The following is a 20,480-nucleotide window of genomic DNA, read 5'->3' on the forward strand; positions in this document are numbered from 1 at the left end:
ACAGGAACGGTCTCAAGTGTGTAAATCCTTTGTCTACACGTATGTATTTTATATACATACACATTTTAACAACAAATTGTAATACATATATGTGGAGGAAGTACAAGAATCGAGTCATAACCTCGTATACTTCAAATACTCACACAATTTTTAAAACAGTCCCCCTTTTTAATTCACAGAAATTACATTTCCACAAGGTATTTTTGCAATTCCGAGGAAAAGACTATCGCTTGATTTTTTTAAAATTTTATGTGCAAGTGGAAGTTATCCAGCATCTTTGATCCGCACACCCAATGTGGCCTCATAAAGTCGAGTAAAGAATCTTAAGAATCCTCTCTAATTTGATCATACTTAGCTTTAAACTACATCAATTTATCTGAAAATTTACAAACTCAAAATGTGTATAACATAGAACTTTGATTTGTATATCAATGAAGGGCTTCAATTTCACGTACATTGTATAATATATATATATTGATTATAATTAAAATTTATTTATCTAATTATAATATCTGCATAATAAATCCTCACATAATAATTTACACTTGGGAACAAAAAAAAAAGGCTTGCTAACATATGTTTTCGTAGACTTGTCCTTCCCCTTTATCAATTGAGGTTGATAAAAAAGCTCAATAATATTCCAATTGTCAGGGTTACCATGTTATGTTGATTTTCAGATATCTGATATTTTCATACTGAAAATACTTGGGTTTACAACTTGTTATACTTCGGTGAACGTATAAATGAAATGAGAGTTCAACTTAATAAGTAACTTCCACTCTTGGCATGAAATAGAAAAACACTTTAAATAAACTTATACATCTGTATGTATTTAGCTATTTTCATACAACAGACAGCCTTTACTAAAATATCCAAAAAAATTACATTGTTCATTGGTGTAATTATTCCTTTCAATTTAGTCAGTTTATATAAAAAAATAAAAATACTGATAATAGTAAGACTATTATCCATTTATATTTTTTTTCATAGGAACACAAAAATAAAAAATAAATTAAATCTGGTATCTATAAATTCTAGAAATAATATAACTAAGTTTTACGTTTTTTTTGATAATCCTTCTTTTAAACCTGGTATGTAGTCTTCAGGTGTGCTACAAACAGGGTTTTCCTTTGTTCCTCTCCAGTACTTATCCATTTGAGCTGGCGTATATGCAGGTCTATGTTCCAAATTATTTAACTTATCACATAAATGACAAAGAGTCTTTTGATTTTCTTGTGGAACACTGCTAATTTTATAATGACCATCTAGTTTCCATTGAAAATATTCCGCATAGGCAGTATCGTTTTTATCAAGATACGTAAGGTACTCAGCTAAAGCCTTTGGACTCTTGAAATCCCTTACATTGATAAAGGAATGTGGAGGTGAGATTGCTGAGTAATTGACCTTACCGTATACCACAGGCACTACAGGGAGACGTAGTGCTTGAAAATACTTTTCCGTCACATAGTCTTTACACAAAGAATTTTCAGAGGCATAGTAAAATTTGTAATATGGAGCCAAATGCTTCTTACAATCGATTCGCATAGGGTTGGGTGAGTCAGGACAGTATTTAGGACCAAATGTTCCATATTTGTCCACAGAAATATGTTTATTTAGAAGACCAAAGTAATCGTCTCTTTTCCCCCTTGACCATCTGTGTGTAGAAATCCAAAATAGAAGTTTATTCTTTTTCCGCAAAATACTTTGAATGTTCGGAACGGGCTGTTTCTCTTTCACCTTATAGGTGTTACCGTACATTGATGGAATGTCAGCATTTGGATGATACCCCATTGTCCAATTGAATACGCCATCATATAGACTAAAATCAAACTGACAATCATAGTGTGCACTCTCCATTAAATAATAGATGAAAGGGCCTTTCATTCCACCTCGACTTTGTCGTACGCGTTGAGCAGCTTCTGGACCACAATTATCTCTGGCATGAACAATAACTGCTGAATATTTATTAAATGGAATAGGTTTTGTGTTGTCCATGGAGAGATAGCAGTTACTAAAATTATATTTCAATTTAATTATAATTATCCTGATTCTTTGTAGAAGGCTTAATATGTATAGAAATTAAACATGCATTTTTAAGATATGTATTGTAATTACATCAATATTTCAAATACCTGTATTCACATTTCTCGAATGGCCGCTTTCCGTAACCAAATACCAGTTCCCAACTTCCACCGAAAATATTGGAGTTGTAAAAAATGAATTTGACATTTTCTTCTCTCTTTTGTGGCTTATCATTGACCAGAATTTTTTTAAAATTGGATTCCTGCTCATTAAATGTTTCTAAATTCAAACTACATAATATAATTCCTAACATAGCGACTACAACTAGTATTTTTATAATCTAGATACGTAAGCAAAAACATAATATATATTAAATTGTTAAATGTATTTTTTGATTTAATATTTACTTTAATGAAAGTTGGCGTCATGATATTTTAAACTATAGATGCAGAGCCTTGATGTTGATGACACTTTTCACAAAAAACAATTGAATGGAGGACTAAAACGACTTGTACAATTTGCAAAACATATGTTCGTAATCAATAAGTGTATAATAACTGAAACCCTATATTTGTGTCAGATTTATCATATTTGCCAACAAATCAATTTTATGAGAGAAGTAAGCCAAATTAACAATTGATGATATTGCAGAAAGAGATAACAGGGGTATAGTTGAAAAACATATGGAAATGGGAATCTGTAGTAGTACTATAAGTCCGGTCCTAATAAAATTTGCTAGTCCTAAGACCAGTCCTAATCTTATCTTTTATCATAAGTAAAACTAACTATATCCTTTTAGTTATTCAACATAACCTCTTTCAAGAGACAAGATTGCAGAAATTTTAAGTGTGGATATCTGAGACTAGAACTTATTATTATATGTTCTAGCTATCATTGATTTTTTCCTTCGTTTTTATATTATTCAATCCTAGCTATAAGTTAAGAATAGCTATAAAAATAGATAGGACAGAAGGCCTTACATATAATGGTAAAAAAGATGGACTGATAAAACAAAAAAGACTGAAAGGGATAAGGGGGGGGGGACTAATTAAGGAATCAGTCCTAGGGCTAGTCCAACACTAATTGAAATACAGTTGATCCAGAAATGAAACCCCAAAACACCATTCAGCGTTTCCTTTAACTCTACGAGCAACAAGGAGGTGTCTGTATTTGGTTATTGATGTTTGACAAGATATGGGAATACCATATATATATTTTATGCCAAACATGGTTAAAGAAGTGCATAGTCAATAAAAATACTCGTATCAGTCTACTTTTTTTTATTAGTTGTTGCAAATTTGATATAACATTGTAGAGTGATATTTACGATTATCAAAAATTATATAGAATAAATGTAAGTAAATGCCTTACATAGTGCAGAGAACTTATGTTCCTTAACGTCAATTAAAAAAAAAGAACACCTTTAGCTCATAAATTATTAGTATTAGAGTGAAAACAATTGATTTGTAATGATGAGTGTTGGGATTTGATCTGATAATCCTATATATCGGTCTAATACAATTATCATTTATTTTCAGACCAATAGATTTGGTCTGGAGGGGTCTTGTAGTAAAATTTGGTGTAGTGACTTGATCAGTCCATGGAACTCTAGATATCCGGAATAAAGAATGATCTTCTTCTTTTCCAAATCAGTCATTTTTCTTTTATTATGTATATTATTAAAGCAAAGTACATATGTTTGCTTGTATGATGAGTTGCACACTATATAGTGGCCCCTTATAAAATTTATAAAAGAAAGGGCATTATTTTTTTCTTTCAGTCTCTCAAATGACTTAACTTCAAATATATATATAAATGGAATTCATGAGCAAACAGAGTTCAGTTCCATATTAACAATTGTATGTGATGAGGGTCATTCTTTTGTAGAATTCTTTGGACATTTATCAAATGAAAATTCAAAGGTTACGAGTATATCTATACAAGTATTTTCGCAAACAGATCCGTTCACAAACAATTTTTACCCCCTAGTAGACTCTCAATTATTGAGAGATAAGTTCGAATGAAATCTGAAAAGTAAAGTCTATTATCTCCAAATTCGATTTCAAGTTTTTGGGTACATGAGTTAATAAGAACAGAAAAACAAGGCTATTTGACGTATTTTTTAATACAAATTTATTCAAGTTTTCCATAAAGGCTAAAAAAAGTATCCTAGACTACTTCTGAACAAATCTATTCACAACTTCTTCCTTTTCTATCATAATACTTTTATTAAAGTTGTTCATCAGGGAAAGTGTTGTCAGTATGGAGACCTTCATGGTTGATCTCAGCACAGTCGTTTGGATGAGATCAGGAAGATCACCTTAGTTTATTCTGATGATAAGGTCGGCAGGAGCTCAAAAAGACTCAATATAACATCATTTGATATTTTGGAGAACCTGGTACTCATTTCTGAAATGACAATAAAGAATGTCCTTCTGACGTATTATTTTGGACTTGAAGCAAGAGTGTTGGTCCTATATTTCTTTAATGAAGTCCTTCTTGCTACACATTATTTTTCTCCAACTTCTCCATCCCACTTCTCATCTTTCTCAGGTCATGCAACAAATTAGCTATTTTTGACTCGCCAGAGAAAATATCCAGATCTCTTTTTTTCAGTTTCACTGAGATACCCTTCAACGACGTAAAAAGTTATAAAGATGCGCAGTTTGTAAAGTTTCTGATGGAACCAACTATTACCTGGGCACGGAAGGAGTTTCTGTATCCCAGTTGTAGGGCTCATCCAGTAAATATTTTTTACTTTCATACTACCAGTATAGTATCATATTTTCTAACACAGAAACAAGACTCTCTCTGGGAGATCAGGGGAGTTTTGTATTCTATCAATTATCTTGCATCATCTCGTCCGTCAGAGTCACATTAACTTTTACACATTATTCTTATTTTCAGGCAGCAAGCCAATTACTTTTTTAAAGATATATATTCCCCTTAGCATAATAGTTAAAGAAAATGGATATTCCATTAATCATGTGAATGTGATGCAATTCCGAATTTGCAGCACATTTTGGCATTTGCAATCACCAAACTCAACTCGTGGACATTACATGACAAATAAAGTCTTCCTGGAATGCCCCTTTAAATCCTTCCTTTGCAGACCATAGATGTTAGATGACATGCTATTTGATGTGACATACGCTTGACATTGAGACTTTGATATATATTTTATCTAAGAAATAACAATGTACAATATTAATGAAATATTGTAGGCGTGTACATATGAAATGTTTATAGTGCTTCCTGTTATATATCATAATTAAAATGCATTTTCAGTCCATTTTAAGAATGGAATAAAACATAAACGCTGATATCTAAAAATGAATTAACTCTCACATGCATTTTGTACATATGTAGCATATGGGGATCACTGGATTGTTTATTGTGTTAGTGAGTGCTCGAGAGACTAAAGTACTAATCAGTTATCCCATCATATCATTTTTTTTTCTCAAACTCTTATTATAATTCTTTCATTCTTGAGGAGATAACTCATATGAATTGATCTTTAAGTATTAAGTGGTTACGTGTGAGTGTGCTCATAAAAAACAGAGAGTAACTTTGCAGATTTTTTAGCAAAGTTATCTTCTATATTTTGAAGCAAATTATGTATATTATTTTACAAAAAAAATATCAAAGTAATTTTTAAAATTATAAGTAAAAAAATTATAACTTACCATAGATATCGCTTGATATGTTTAATGTTTAAAAAAAATGTATCTAAATACAAATTAAGGACTAACAACCGTAAGTGTATAAAGTATATTTCAAAAGAATGATCTAAGTTATAATTCCATTAACGGTCCCACAATAAATTATTGTTTTTTTAGAAAATAAATTTATGATTTTTTTACATTATCCCTGGGTATGGGGAGAATCTTTTTTTTTTTTTTTTTTTTTGAAAGGTGATCTATTTCAAAATGGGGGGGCAGACAATTTTAGAATTTCTTTTTTTTATAAATATACCTAAAAATTTTTTGATCTATTTCAAAATGACGTTTTTTTTTTTTGGGGGAGACAAATTTAAGAAAAAACAAAAAAATTGAGTAGTTTATTTTTGTTTTTTTTCGAATAGACAAAATTTGACTGGAAATTCTTCTAAATTGTGACAATATATTTTTTGAAATACAAAGTTGTACAGACAGGCTCTACAAAAAATCGGTGCAGAGAGGGTCTAGAAAAAATCACTCAAGAACGAACCAAAACCAAAATTCCATTACAAAACTGAGTCGTAACAACACCACCGAATCTAACTACCTATGTAGACGCAACACTCAAAAATAAAACCTTTTATCAGGGAAGAATAGATCAACACCTGCAAAAGATAATATATATAAGAAATCCGAGACCTCTCAAGAATAAAAAGAGAGTGGAGGGAGGGGGCCCTCCCCCACTTCCAACCTTGAGGAGTTTCACTTCTTGTTTGCTTTATTGTTTCTGTTTGCTAATAGAGTCTCTTGTTATTATTTGACTTTTTTGGGGAGAATTACTTGATAATAATATGTGACAACATATTTGTTTTTGAGTTGATGTTTATTTTGGCCTCCTTAAATGGTCTTTAAGAATAAAAACAAAAAAGAATAAGAAATCTTGTCTCTTGGCATATCTCACCAAAAAAAAAAAATCACCAACGAAATGGTTTGAGTATGTGAAAATCTCTAAGGAATGTCGTTTCCTTCTCTGTCTCTACCATTCCAATAATCTTTTTGTGCTCTAATTAATTAATAATATGAGTAATTGACAACCTTTGAGTTCCTTCCTCTCTCTCCCTTTAAAAATAATCATAACACATTCCATTGTCTTTCCTTATCCGTTTATTTATTTATGTGTAACAGATAATTCCTCATAGTATTATTGGGTGGTGACGCACACACTACATAGGTACATGACCCAAAAATATAACTAAAACCAGGTATTATAAATATAGATTCTAATATGTCTCAACAACAATAGATCAAACAAGAAAAAAATTTCATTTTTTACATGTATCTAATAATAAAATTTTGAATGAATAATAATAATGAAAAGAACAAAGAAGATCCCAGCCCCCTTTTGTTTGGATTAGATGCAATCCAGTGGCAATCCCTCTAACAAATGATGTTGCGTACTCGTCGTCCCGGATGGTACGGAATGGTAGTCCATAACAACATCTGTCGAGGAATAGGCATAGCCTTGATGGGATTCGACTGTATTATATACGGAGCGGAGAAGGGATCCCACATTTTCATCATCGGGATGTGAGGGCAGGCTGTATGGCTGTTGTGGTTGCTGATGGAGAATATTCATTCCTGGATCCTGTGAATGATGGATTTGTTGGTGGTGAGGGTGATGATGGGCTGTGTTGTTTGGCTCCTTTGGGATTTCGTATCCAGAGTTGTAATGTCCATAGTTTGTGTGGAGAGGGTCAAAATAGAGACCTGGATTCATGGGTTGGATTAAGGTAGCATTGCTGTTGTTGTTTGGTGTTGGCGTTTGCACTGTTGGATGGATTTGGGTGGTGTTACTGTTATTGGCCTGTGGAGGATCATCGTCTTTTTTTAGTTTTCTTTTCAGATGTTCCGTCAAGTGGCGTTTGGTTGGAAAAGACTTGGAGCATGAGTCACAAGAAAAGGATTTCCCCTCTGCTCGATTTTTACATGTCACCTATAAAATGATTTAATTGAGTTAATGAGATTTTCCATGATTTTTTTATGTAAGGATTAAAAGACCATGTAATTGGATTTGCCCCCCTCCCTCCATTCTCCCCTACTTATATTTTTTCATTAAAGAACAATCCCTCTCATCACTTTCTCAAAATGAACAAAATACCAAAGATGCATTCAGTTGAGAAATTGAAAAAAAAAACCAGAAGAACAATACTATATATATCAAGAAATGATGAATGCAGGTTCCTTACCCAATGCTTGGTGAGATACGCCTTGACAGCAAATTGAACACCACAGAGCTCACAACCAAATTCTCTCTTTCCCTCATTATGCACGGCCTTTTTATGATCCTCAAGGGTTGAGCGGTAGCTAAAAGTAGCTGGACAAAGTGGGCACAAAATAAGGACTCCGGAATGGGATGCTCGAACATGTCTATTTAAACTGGCACGACGAGTAAACTCAGAGTCGCACTCCTGACATTTGAAGCCCTTTTCTCCATTGTGTGTCTTTTCATGTCCTGTAAGTGTTTTTTTGTTCTTGAAGGATGCTCCGCAAATGCGGCAAGGGTAAGATGAGGAGGACTCAGAGTGGAGTCCTTCATGGATGGAAAGATGATCCTTTCGGCTAAAGGATTTATGACAAAAGCGACAGGCAAACTTCTTGTAGTGGTCTGCTTGATGAGTGCGTTGATGGCGTTTAAGGCTATGTCCCCATTTGAATGTCTGTCCACAGTCGGAGCACATGAAGTTCCTTTCTGAGACATGGGTGTTCATGTGAGATGTGAGATGCTCTTTGTAGCGAGTTGAGTAGTCGCAGAGATCACAGTGAAGAACCGTTTCTCCGGCTCGCTTCGTTTTCTTCTTCTTCTTTTGCTTAATGGATGGTGCAGCGGGAAGATTGTTCTCTGGATGATGTATCCGTGGCTCCTCAACCACAGGTGTTGAAGGAAGGAGTGCTGGATGGGATTGTGGAAGAAGGAGTGGAGACTCTGGAGGGAATGATGGATGGATATAATTGAGCTCAGCGAGTGAGGATCGTGAATCATCCGAGTCAAAGGCATCTGAGTCATAGTCTGGGAGAGAGGATGTAGTAGAATCTGGAAGAGCTTGAAGGTGGGATGACGATGAAGTTGAACTTGGGTCCATGGTGTTGAGTCCACTATGATCTTCTGTTGAGTCAGGAGACATTCGATTTTCCATTTCCTCAGAGGAGCTGGAACTTGATGATGAAGAAGAGGACTCTTCTTCCAGGATGGACTCTAGAGCAGATGAGCCAAGGACGGGAAGATCACTCGGTGGGAATAAAAAGCGTTCAACCAAAGAGGATGGCGGAAATAGGGTCTCCATTGCGATTCTTACTCTGCAAAAAAAACCAAAAAAAAAACCGTGATGATGAGCAAAGTTACTACAATGTATGGAAATGTAGGATATCCATGATCCAATGAACCAAAAATTTTGGGGTTAAACAAACCTTTTGATATCACTTTTTTCTTTTTCTGTTTTTTCCCCCTTTTCTTTCTTTCTTTCTCTCTCTCTGAGATGGTGATGAGTGCCTATCTATGATCTAAATGACATGGGGTGAAGAAACCATTTTGTATTTTTTTTTCGTTTTTTCGTTACCCTCCTCTTTCTCACTCCAAAAGAGACAAATATAGAGAACGCGCGCAAGACACGCACAGGTGGTAATAACCCGCGCGCGTATATAAACCACCAATTTTCTTGGGCGTTCATTCGCCGTTCATCTTGGGGGAAAAAAAAACTCGTGTCGATTTTTTGGCGGCCATTTATGGTTTAAGAAAAGAAATATAATAAAATAAAAACAGCGGGAGACTCGGGGATTAACGTCATCGGGATCTCAAAACAAGACCTTTTTACTTTAAAAAAGACATACAATCCAGGATGGACAATGATTAAATATGATATTTGTTGTGTATTGACTGGGTGGGTGCAAGGGTTATTCATAGAAAGACAGAGAGAGATAGATCCACTAGAACAGAATTTTTCTTGTTGATCATTTGACCATCCATCAATTCCACCCATTTAAATAAACAAACAAACAAAAATTACTGCAAATCCGGGCGTTTCCACATACTTCTCTTGTCCTCTTGTTAGAGAGGTCCCCTCATTTATAAATAGCAAATAATAGATTACTAACATAATGTGTTATGTATTAATAATTATACAAGAGCCCAGGAGGTCAAAAGCCATCTTTATAGACCAAGAGGAAGTACTCACAATACAGAATAGAATACAGAGCAACGGATATCCGTTCCTTGCCCCAAAGTAAAAAATAAATAAAGCAGAATAAAGGACTCTTCTTACCTTCATATCTTCGGTTCTCCAGGAGTACATAAGCAACAACACCACCTATGAGTCTAACACACTAGGCACCTATTTGATATAAACATAATATGTAGTATGTATGAGGCTATTAGTAAAGGAAGAAAAAAAAAAAGAATAGTTAGGCATAGAGCCGGGGCTGGTTTCGGCACAACCAGTGTGTGCGTGAGAGAGGGGGTAGAAAAGGCAGAGACACCACCATCTTTGTGTGTTAATCAGTTCTCCCCACCTCAATTTGTTCACTTCATGGTTGAATACATGTATAATGTATATGAATATAGAAAAAACCAACCTCAGAGTGAGAGATGATTATCGGGGAGATTGCGTGCCTTATATTTTGATCATCAAAGGAATAAAGTTTCCATAGTTGTATTTTTTAGTAGGAGGGAAAGAAAAGAATCAAAAGAAATTGTTGAAATTCCATTTGTAAATTACTTAAGTCGTTCTTATATAAATGAATGTATTATTCAAAATCAAAGAATTAAAAGTAACAATATCAAGAATAACAATAAATTTATAAAAAGTTTGTCTTTTAATTTCAACTATGGGAGAAAAAAAAAAAAAAGTTTCAAAGATTGATTCTTAATTCCTTTTTTTCTGTGTATATATATTTTTTTTTATTATTTAAAAAGTTTGTTTGACATATTTAATATATATAAAAAAGTTTTTACATACATATAAAAACAAACTGTTCATATTTCATTTCTCATTTCAAACACAAAAGAGGAAAGGAGAAAAGGCCGTACGAAAACCGGAAATGCTGCCCTTTGACCTCAGAACATGCGACCATTTGTTCCTTTAGAATAATAATAATTATTATTATTATCAATGATTTTATGAGGCAGGAACAACATTGGATAATATTCTTGGTTGTGGTTAAAAAAGAATATCATTTCTGATTGGAATCAGTCATAGAGTACATCTTGGATAGATGGATATCATTTTGGAGGGAGTATTTTAATGAGGTCATTAATGGAGGTGTATATACATAGTGTGTATTATGTTGAAATTTTATGAGAGATCATAAAACCCACTTTTCACACCTCCTTTGGTGTAACTGGTCACTCACTACACATGTCTAATGTAGATATTGTTGGTTTAAAGCCAAATAGTCTTAAATGAGAACCCCCCCCCTCAAAAAAGAGATATTACCATAAAGCTATTGTAATTAAGAGTATTAATATTTGAATCTCCAATTTGATATTTTCCCATATTTAAGTCAGCTGTTGAATTTCAAATCTATTGAAAGTTTAAAACATGAAAATGAAATTGTTCAATCTACAAATTTGATTATGAAAACTAATAATATGTGGAAGGATTAAAGCGTCCAGGAACATAATTCCATACGTGATACAGAGAGTTGTAGAAATACGTTTTAAAAAAAAAAGTGCACCCAGTCTTAGGACCGGTCCTTAACTGTCTGTCCTTGGAATATTTTTCATTAAAATATCCATGGTTTATTTTAGCAAATAAAATATATGAAATATGTGTTAAGATTATTCCACATATCTTGCAAAATATATCATATTTTACATTATAATCTATATAATACGAGCAAATTACTTTGTTACTTATTTAGGACTAATTTAGAATAAATTAGTCCTAAATAAGGACTAGACAACACGACTCACCCCAGTAATTTGAAGAATGCTTGGAAATTGTGCCCATTTTTTTAAGAATAGTTCCTCTAAAACCTTTCAATGACAAGTTAAACAAAAAAATCAAAAAAATCATTGGGTATTAAAATGCAGTTCGTTTAATTTAGTATATTTTATTGCCTTTTGGAAAAAGGGAGATTATGTCTTCACACCCAGTAATATCACTGATCAACTTGATTCAAAGATTGTGACTATATGCTTGATCAAATGTAGGTCTATCCAGCCCCTAAACTCTCTGTTGGAAAAGTAAATTAGAAAAGAAAACTTAAAGTATTTACCTAACTTGACATTCACAAACATGGAAAATCATTAGTGTTGGGTTTCGTTCTGGAAATCGTAGCCCGGTTTTAGACTGTTATATTTTTAGTTGGACCGAATTAGTTTGGGCCAACAAAAAAGCTCGGTCTGAACAGGTATCATAGAAAAATTTGGTCCAGATCGGTCCCAAGGAAAAATTGATAAATTGGTTATAACATGACATCATATGTATTTTCAAGTACAATGACGCCATACGAATTTTAAAGAGAGATAGCTCAGATGAATTTTAATCCCTTCCTCTCTCGTAGGATACATAATTCCGATTTCGGGCATATCTTGAGATAGATGGTCTAGTTAGAAGTATCTTCCTTCGATTCCCTCAATCTGCCTTTGGTCCTAAATCTTGGAGAACATTGAAATCTACGTAATAACAAAATGATAAAACAAAATAATGTGTGAGGAAACGGATTCTTATTACTTATACGACTTATTACGTGTGCTACTCCACTGATTTGCTTGTATAATCGAATAAATAAATTTATATTATATGAATAAAGTATTTGTTCTAGAAAATGTCCTTTACTTTTGAGATTTTTTTTGAAAATATCAATAACGGTTGATCTAGAAAAAAAAGAAATTTAAAAATCGGTCCATAGTATAAAACCGAAAAAATGGGTCCATAATGTGAAACCGAAAAAAATCGACCCAGGGTCTGAACCGAACATTCGGTCCAAATCAGTATAGAAAAAATAATTTAAGACAGAACCGAAAGAAAAAAATCGGTGCTTAACCGATTCTCAACAGTAATAATCATATAGAAAGCTGTTTTGTATACAGAGGAAGAACGAGGATCTTAAGGGAATGTAACATGTATAATAATGATTCTAGAGCCTCGGATATAATTCAACAGCTGATTTGATATTATGAAATTAAGAATAAAACTGTTCATGTCTTACCCTTTTCCGAATATCATTTTGTGGCATATTTGAACTCATTGACTTTAAAAATAAGAAAAACAGAAAACTATTTTTCTAGCCCTTGATGCTTATCGTTTATCGTTAGCTAACGCATTCCACTACCTTCCTTTTCTCTCTTTCCCAACTGACTCACTCATTAATGGACAACTTGGATTAATTCCCAGCTCATTTTATTTTTATTTTGTTTCATGAGATAAAACCCTTGACTTTTTCAAGACAAAAAAAACCTTTTTTATCGTTATTCTTTTCTGTTGTTGTTACCCATTAATAATAATAAGTTAAAGGACTGTTAATGGCCTCTTTGCGGTACGTCTTTATGGACAAATTCATTAAGTTGGATAATCTTAGGTTGTTGTACTTACCTAAATATCATTATTGTACCTATTAGGAAATCATTTTGTTTGTTTTGGTGGGAAGGCTCCATAAAATGGTGTACGCTTCACGTAATAAACCCACAGAGGTGCGAAATTAGGGGTCATTTTATGACCTCTAAGAGTTCATTACCGACATATGGGTTGTTGACGTGTTTTTCATAAGTAGGATTTATCCATGACACATTAAAGGTTATTTAATAGTGTTCCATCCAAGGTTTCAGTCTGCGGTATAATAATAAATATCGGTCCAGATCCGTTTTAAAAAATCACTTGAGCTCTAATCCAGAAAAATATTAGGCCTTTGACCGAGTTTCAACACTATTATTTACAATATGTTAGCAGGGGATAGAATGTAAAGGCTTAAGTCCTCTCTCATCGTGAAATCGTTGTTGCAGGAATAATTTAAACGGCAAAACAGGTAAGAAATATTAATACACAGATTAATTGAGCTGGAAAAAATTGTCCTGCTATATATATTTAAGGTCCTCTGCGTCCTTATCAAATCATATTGTGGTCCTAACTTTGGTCTCAATATGCCTGAATGTTTTATCTACTCATTATAATGATAACTGGATTGATTCTTTGACTCGTTTAAATTAATTCATTAAATAGAATCCCTATATACACACAACCATACACCAAGGATCTTATTTAAGGTCAATCAACTATCAAAAATCCGTACCTTGGGCTATGAAGACTATTAAGAATCTTTTAATTAATCTATGAAATATTTATCTACCTATAGAAATCCGTTAATTTCAACAAACAAATAATGACTTAATCCTCTCTCTCTCTTTTCCATAAAAGTTTTTAAAAATACATACATCATAGTGTTGAGACTCAGTGCAAGACAGATTTATTTTCGATTCCGTCATATGTGATTTTTTTATAGAACGGTTTGGACAGATATTTTAGACCATAGATCAAAATTTAGTCGTTTTTAAACCGTAGTCCAATTTTTTCAATTTCACTATATGTATAGAATCATTTTTTTCGGTTTGAATCTGTGTGACAATTTTCTCCTCTATTCTCATAGGTTGTACAAATATCGTTTATGTAACACACGTAACTACATATGATGATAGTGTGTTGATTTTACAGTTTTGAAGTACACTCTGTACAATTAATCTATCAAATTTTTCTTTGAGACCTATCTAGACCGAATTTTCGTTTAGTAAACCAAGTTTGTTCGGTTCACTAAAAATAATAGCGGTCTTAGATTGGTCTAGGATTCTCAAACCTAACCCCAACACTAATATATACCTATTTATAATAAGTTATAAATATTTATAACATAAGTGTATTTCGTTAGCCGAATTTTTAATCTTTTTATTCGGTGTTTTAATCTTTCTCGTTTTTTTTTTTTTTTTTTATAGATGAGTATCACACACACACACACACAATCCGAGGGCTAGAGATTATTGAAAATGTATTCTTCTTCTGGTTCATATTGATTCCTTCCCCATATATTCTTCGTTATTACAATTTTATTAGCTCCAAAAAAGAAATAAAAAGAAACACGACATTTGACTACTAATCTAATTTAAAATGCAATAAAAACACATTATTGAGACTCCGTTTTTGTGCTGTTTTTATTAACACATGTACATCTCTCTATATCTTTCCACATCTCTTCATCATTTGATCATTTAGTATGGATATATGATAATAAAATATTCCGAGAGCGTTGATCCAATTCTATTAAATAATATAAAATAAGAAATTGTCAAATAAATTTTTCAATTTAAAGAAGAGAAAAGAAAAAAAAGGAATAACATGAGAAAAGGAAGAAGAAGAAAAAAAAAAAGGGGGAAATCGTAGTTATTATTCCTTCTCTTCTTAACACACACACTTATTATCCCTCCTCCTTCCCTTCCCTGATTCTCAATTACATTGCTTTTGTCCTGCTATTATTTTTATTATTATTTGTAGAAGATCATAAACTGATATAAAAAGGCTACCGAAATGTATATTTTATTGGTTTATTGACGTGCAGCTATTGACGAAATATAATCATTACTATTATTTTTATTCTATAAAAAGGGGTTTTCATTGAATGGACGGCGTACGTTTTCTTTTGTAATGTACTTTTTTGATCTTTTCGTATTGTCTCTGGATTTTACAATGTCTTTTCAAATAATAAATTTATTCTAGTACAGTTTGCAACTTTGTAGAAGTTGCAATCAAGGAGTGGGGGGGGGGGTATTCAAAAACCACGTAGTCTTTTAGAGTGAAGGGTAAATAGAGACTAAGAGAAAAATGGTTTGACATAATCTTTGATAAAATTAAACAAATTGTAATTTAACAACTCCTCAGTTTTTATTGGTGAGATTTATGAAAATCAGTTAATTGCTTCAGTTACATATATTCCACAAAAAAAACCCTATTTTTTCAATTCATTTTCATAATTTGATATTTGCAAAATTCTTTGAACGCAAATAATTCCACAGATAAATTTGTTAGAGAGCTAAAATTAAAATCACTAAATTTGGTGTGATGCAAGAATTCAAAATTGGTGCAATTTATCGAAATCGGTTAATTGAAACCTGATTTATTCAGGAAAAACGAACAGTTTTACGTACCTTGTAGAATTGGAATAACTAATTATATGATCCACATTTAAAAAAAGATATGTTATTTATTACATTTTTTATCTTTTTTTACAAAAATAGTTATCTATAAAATCTTTCAATGAATAGTTATTTAAAGAAGAAGAAAAAAATGAAAAATACCAGTGTTGGGTATATTCAACGATTGGGGATTTCATCTAACTTATATGACATTCAAAACTATGCAAAACTAACTAATGATACTTAGACACTTATATCTCAATATAATATAAATGATGGACCTCAAAAATGAGACATAACATTTTATAATGAATAATTTAGAGTATATTTAATAACTTTAATGCAATGATTGATTTTTCAATCGATGTGAACTGAGGGAATAATTGATATACATAAAGAGAATTAAGGATTATATAATTAATCCAAGGGTTCACAGTTCATTCACTTTCATATATCTACATTTTACACCCCAAATATGACATATTAATTGATCAAAATAGAATGATATGGTCAACTAATAGTTTATAATTAAATAATAGCTTAGGTATACAAATTGTAAGTGATAAGTGTAAGTGATTCCATTAGTGCTGAGACTCATTCCAAGATATATTCTTCTAGATTGCAATTTCAAGGAGTAAACTGAAATTTAATCATTTTGATATCCTGCAACGATTTTATCGGTCTCAATATATAGTCTTATTTTTTTCGATCTCAGTCAATGTAGAGATATTGTCCCTTATTTTGGTTTATGTACAACTATGATATATCCAACTCTTAACTGCATATGACGTTATCATGGGTAGATATTTATAATTTTGGATACCACAACCTACGTCATCAACAATTCATCTATATAATCGGTCTGGACCAAATTTTAAATAAGACTGATCCAAACTGATTTGGTCTTTTGGAACTTCTTTTTAAGGACTGAATTATTTAAGTCCACTAACGTGTTTTTTTTCAATTAATTTTATATTTGAAATTTTATCTTACAATTTTTTTTTCAAAAACAATTGATTTTTTCTAAACAGCAGTGGATTTTATAAATTTTTTGAGAATAACTATGAATTTTATAAACTTTTTTATTTTAAGTGAATAACTATGGATTTTTGAAATTTTTCTCCAAAAAATATACTATTTGAAATTTAATTATAAAAAGTATTTTCAAACAAATTTCCTTTTTTGATGACAGCTCTAGATTTTCAAAAAAAAATTCCAAAAACTACAATTTTTCATTTTTTTTTTTTTAGAAAAATTGAATTTTCACATTTTTTTCCGAAAAATTATAATTTTTGGATTTTTCTTCCAAAAAACATGCTCAAGCTTTTTTTTTTTTTTTTAGGGGGGTAAAAAAACACATCTAATTCTGAGGTCGTCCCTGATCATCCATTAATTAATAATTCAAAAGACTATAATTAAATATGAGTCATGTACAAATTGCAATTTATACATATATATGTAAGGTTGCGTTAAATCTTTTCTTCTCTTCCCCCCTCCCTGCCTAATAGTGTGTATACAAACATTCAACGAGAATTCATTTCAATTGAAAAAATACAACATACATTTTTCCCTAATTTTATTTATGTTTTTTCCCTCTCTTACAGTTCATTAACTTTTCATTTCACATAATATTTAGTATGTTTTTTTTATATTGTTCGATTCTTCTCCTTTTTGAATAGTGCCAAATTATCATTGGAATCATTCAAATAGACAACGCTATGTTTTGACGGACTAACGGACTCAATAGGCAGCAACAATAGGGCACATTAGTGTCCCATACATACACATAAATATTTATATTCAAAATGATTTAGGCAAATCCTTTTTTGACTACATTTTTGTACCATACATATATATATTTGACAACTTTTTTTCTGTTTTATATACATACTTTTATTTTGTATACCCCACCGCCGAGCGCAATTAATGAAAACCGCTGGCGGAGAAAGAACAAAAAACAAGTGAGCGTAAACGCCCTCTGTGAAGACAGCAGGAAATCCCCTCAAGGGTCTCAAGGGACTCCCTCCACTATGATATTGTAGTGAATCGTAATTTATTCATCATTTATCAATTATCATTGCTATTATTAAATTCAAGAAACCTCCGGCATGTGTTTTTAAGTGCAGAGGGTTTGAGGGGAAAGTAACGACATCTAACGGGTAAATAAATTAATGGACGAGTGTCAGTTCCACCTATGCTATATAGGTGGCGTGCACGAATAGAATTAGAAATAACCTATTTTATTTTATTTTATAAAATAAATGATGATTGAGAATAGGTATATAATCGTTCCTTGGAGATTTGTGAATGGTTTAGGATCTTCCGGGTCCTTGTTGATTAATTAGTATAATTCATTCATTCAAATTCAAAATTACTCATCCATTAATGATTATTTACAATGAAATCATATTTTATGGGTTATTAAAAAAATCCTAATGAAAAATTAATTTACAACTAGGGAATACATGGTCTGTAATTTACTCATAATTTTTTTTTGTTTTATTTTTTGTATGTTGCAGGTAAAAATGAAGAAAGGTGAATAAACAATAATAAACATCATCCATCTAAAATTTCATTTTTTTAAATAATAAACTCATACGAGTGATCCAAGTATTTAACTTTAGGATGAATCCACCTCAAGTATCCTAGGGCGGTAATGAATATATTTTTATTCTATTTCCATTTTTGCAAGAACTGATATCTCATTAGTATAAGAAACGGGGCTTTATATCATTTTGATCGAATGACAGTTTGTTTGTTTTTTAAGAAAAAATGTTGATTTATTTATTTAATAACCTTTGTTGAAAAAGATTAAGTCTTTTTTGGGTCCATTTAGGTATATAGACTAGCATCACATTTTTTCCGACGGGGGAGGGGGTAACACACACCCGGTGCACTGGTCTTGCATCTATGTATTACATTCAACCTACTCAAAGATCTCAAAACTTCATTTGTTGTCATAGTTATGTTACTATCCTGATGATTTTTTTAAATGTCCATATGGCTTTAAGCGGTTCTCAGCTAAGTAGAAATAGGATTGTATAAACGAAGGTTTATTTTTTTCCCCCACATTTCATTTCTGTCTTTGAGCTTGATCTAGGTGTTATTATTAAAGATATAACTAACCATTTATTTATGGATAAACTTACTAATGCTTAGAGATACGAGTGTTCAAGCCTACGAATTTTTGTTTAAATACGAAGTGGACTCGGAGCCAAAATTTAGATTGACATATTAGTTTTTATTGTGATACAAGCACGTCAAAAGTTTGGCGCTGAGCACAAGAGCTGCAAATGACTCATTCTGTTTAGATATTTCTTGTACAATAAATGGCTTTGACATATAAGATTCTGACTTACGAACTGGGCACATTAACAAATTAAATTCGTATATGAAGGTAGTGCTGTAATTGATAATTATTAATAAAATTTATTCCTTGCTATTAATAAAAAAGTAAATAAAATACTAATCATAAATCACTCAAATTCTCATTTAGATATCAATCTTTTTAAATGTTTGTTTTTTGAACAGAGACAGATTATAAATCAACCAATGCAAAAGTCACACAACCTCTTATTCTAAAAAATAATTATTTTTTTGTATACTATTAAATGTCACGTGCAATTTCATATACAAATTAATATCTACGATTAGACATCAAAATTAAAATTCACTCAACTTTTTATTATGGAAAAAAAAAAAAAAAAAATTAATGTTTATTATATGCTACTTATAATTATTATTATATAAGTAATTAAAACACGATTAATTAATAATAAGTTACTCTACAATTTGTTCAAAAAAACAACTTTTTTGAAGGTTTTTTCTTTCCTATGCTCAAGAGCGTTTTCATTAAACGTCAGTATTGTTAATATTGGGCATTTTGGATGCCGGAACAACCAAGTTGTATAACAATCCAAACCATTTTTGTATGAATATTAAGGAAATAGTGAATTATTGGATGTCAAAATGAGACCAACGAATAAAAACCTCTACCCTCCAATCCCTAGTTTCATAATATATCTGAAAATAAAAAGTGTATAAAATATGTTATTAAATCGTTACACAATCTCATTTCCACATAGTAAAAAATAAATTAATAGTTAACATGGAAAAATATCTAATTATTCCACTATTTTTGTCCTTAATTGATCAATAAATAAAAAATTGATTGTAAGAATCTCGCTAATTAGAGGTAGTTCTGTGCAGTTAACTTTAACATAATTATAATATCAGTTTTATCAAGATTTATTAGAAAAAACACTCTATTTCATATGATTAGAACGTCATTCATAAAATCACGCAACCTCTTCTAGTAAAAAACAATTAGTGTGTTGTTGTTTTTTTGCTTTGTTTTTCTTCATGTCCTCATAACAAGGAGGAAAGCATTGGAAGGAAGGGCTATGATTAGAACTCCATAATTCATAATTATCTTTTCTCATCACTCTGTAATTACTATCATTATCATAATTATGACAAAACGTTGGGGAAGAGGAGGGGGAGGGAGATAGTCAAAATAATTTGGAGCTTTTTTGAGTAGTAGACTCATTTTGGGAATCCTTTTCTTTTCTCCTCCCCCCTCCTCCCTACTTTAAATAGTTGATTTTTTTCCCCTCTTTTCGTTGAAC

General features: G+C 31.7%; 2 protein-coding genes across 3 annotated transcripts; both read right to left on the minus strand.

Annotated features, from left to right (window-relative positions):
* Nucleotides 1–452: 452 nt before the first annotated feature.
* On the minus strand, nt 453–2,575 carry LOC121131870 (3-galactosyl-N-acetylglucosaminide 4-alpha-L-fucosyltransferase FUT3). Its single transcript, XM_040727266.2, has 4 exons — nt 2,430–2,575; nt 2,133–2,362; nt 1,061–2,011; nt 453–780 (listed from the first exon to the last, which is right to left on the minus strand). The coding sequence occupies exons 1-4, from the start codon at nt 2,448–2,450 to the stop codon at nt 762–764; spliced, it is 1,221 nt and encodes a 406-aa protein (XP_040583200.1). The 5' UTR covers nt 2,451–2,575; the 3' UTR covers nt 453–761.
* Nucleotides 2,576–6,827: 4,252 nt separating this feature from the next.
* On the minus strand, nt 6,828–10,288 carry LOC121131871 (uncharacterized). Of its 2 annotated transcripts, XM_040727269.2 has the most exons (4): nt 9,296–10,108; nt 9,147–9,239; nt 7,928–9,035; nt 6,828–7,674 (listed from the first exon to the last, which is right to left on the minus strand). In XM_040727269.2, exons 3-4 carry the CDS (start codon nt 9,020–9,022, stop codon nt 7,093–7,095), a joined length of 1,677 nt encoding a protein of 558 aa, XP_040583203.1. In that variant the 5' UTR covers nt 9,023–9,035; nt 9,147–9,239; nt 9,296–10,108; the 3' UTR covers nt 6,828–7,092. The 2 variants fall into 2 exon arrangements, with proteins under 2 accessions (XP_040583203.1, XP_040583202.1); XM_040727268.2 differs by lacking the exon at nt 9,147–9,239 and having other exon boundaries at nt 9,998–10,288.
* Nucleotides 10,289–20,480: the final 10,192 nt, after the last annotated feature.

The sequence above is a fragment of the Lepeophtheirus salmonis genome, chromosome 1 (genome assembly GCF_016086655.4).
Source record: "Lepeophtheirus salmonis chromosome 1, UVic_Lsal_1.4, whole genome shotgun sequence".
Taxonomy (NCBI): domain Eukaryota; kingdom Metazoa; phylum Arthropoda; class Copepoda; order Siphonostomatoida; family Caligidae; genus Lepeophtheirus; species Lepeophtheirus salmonis.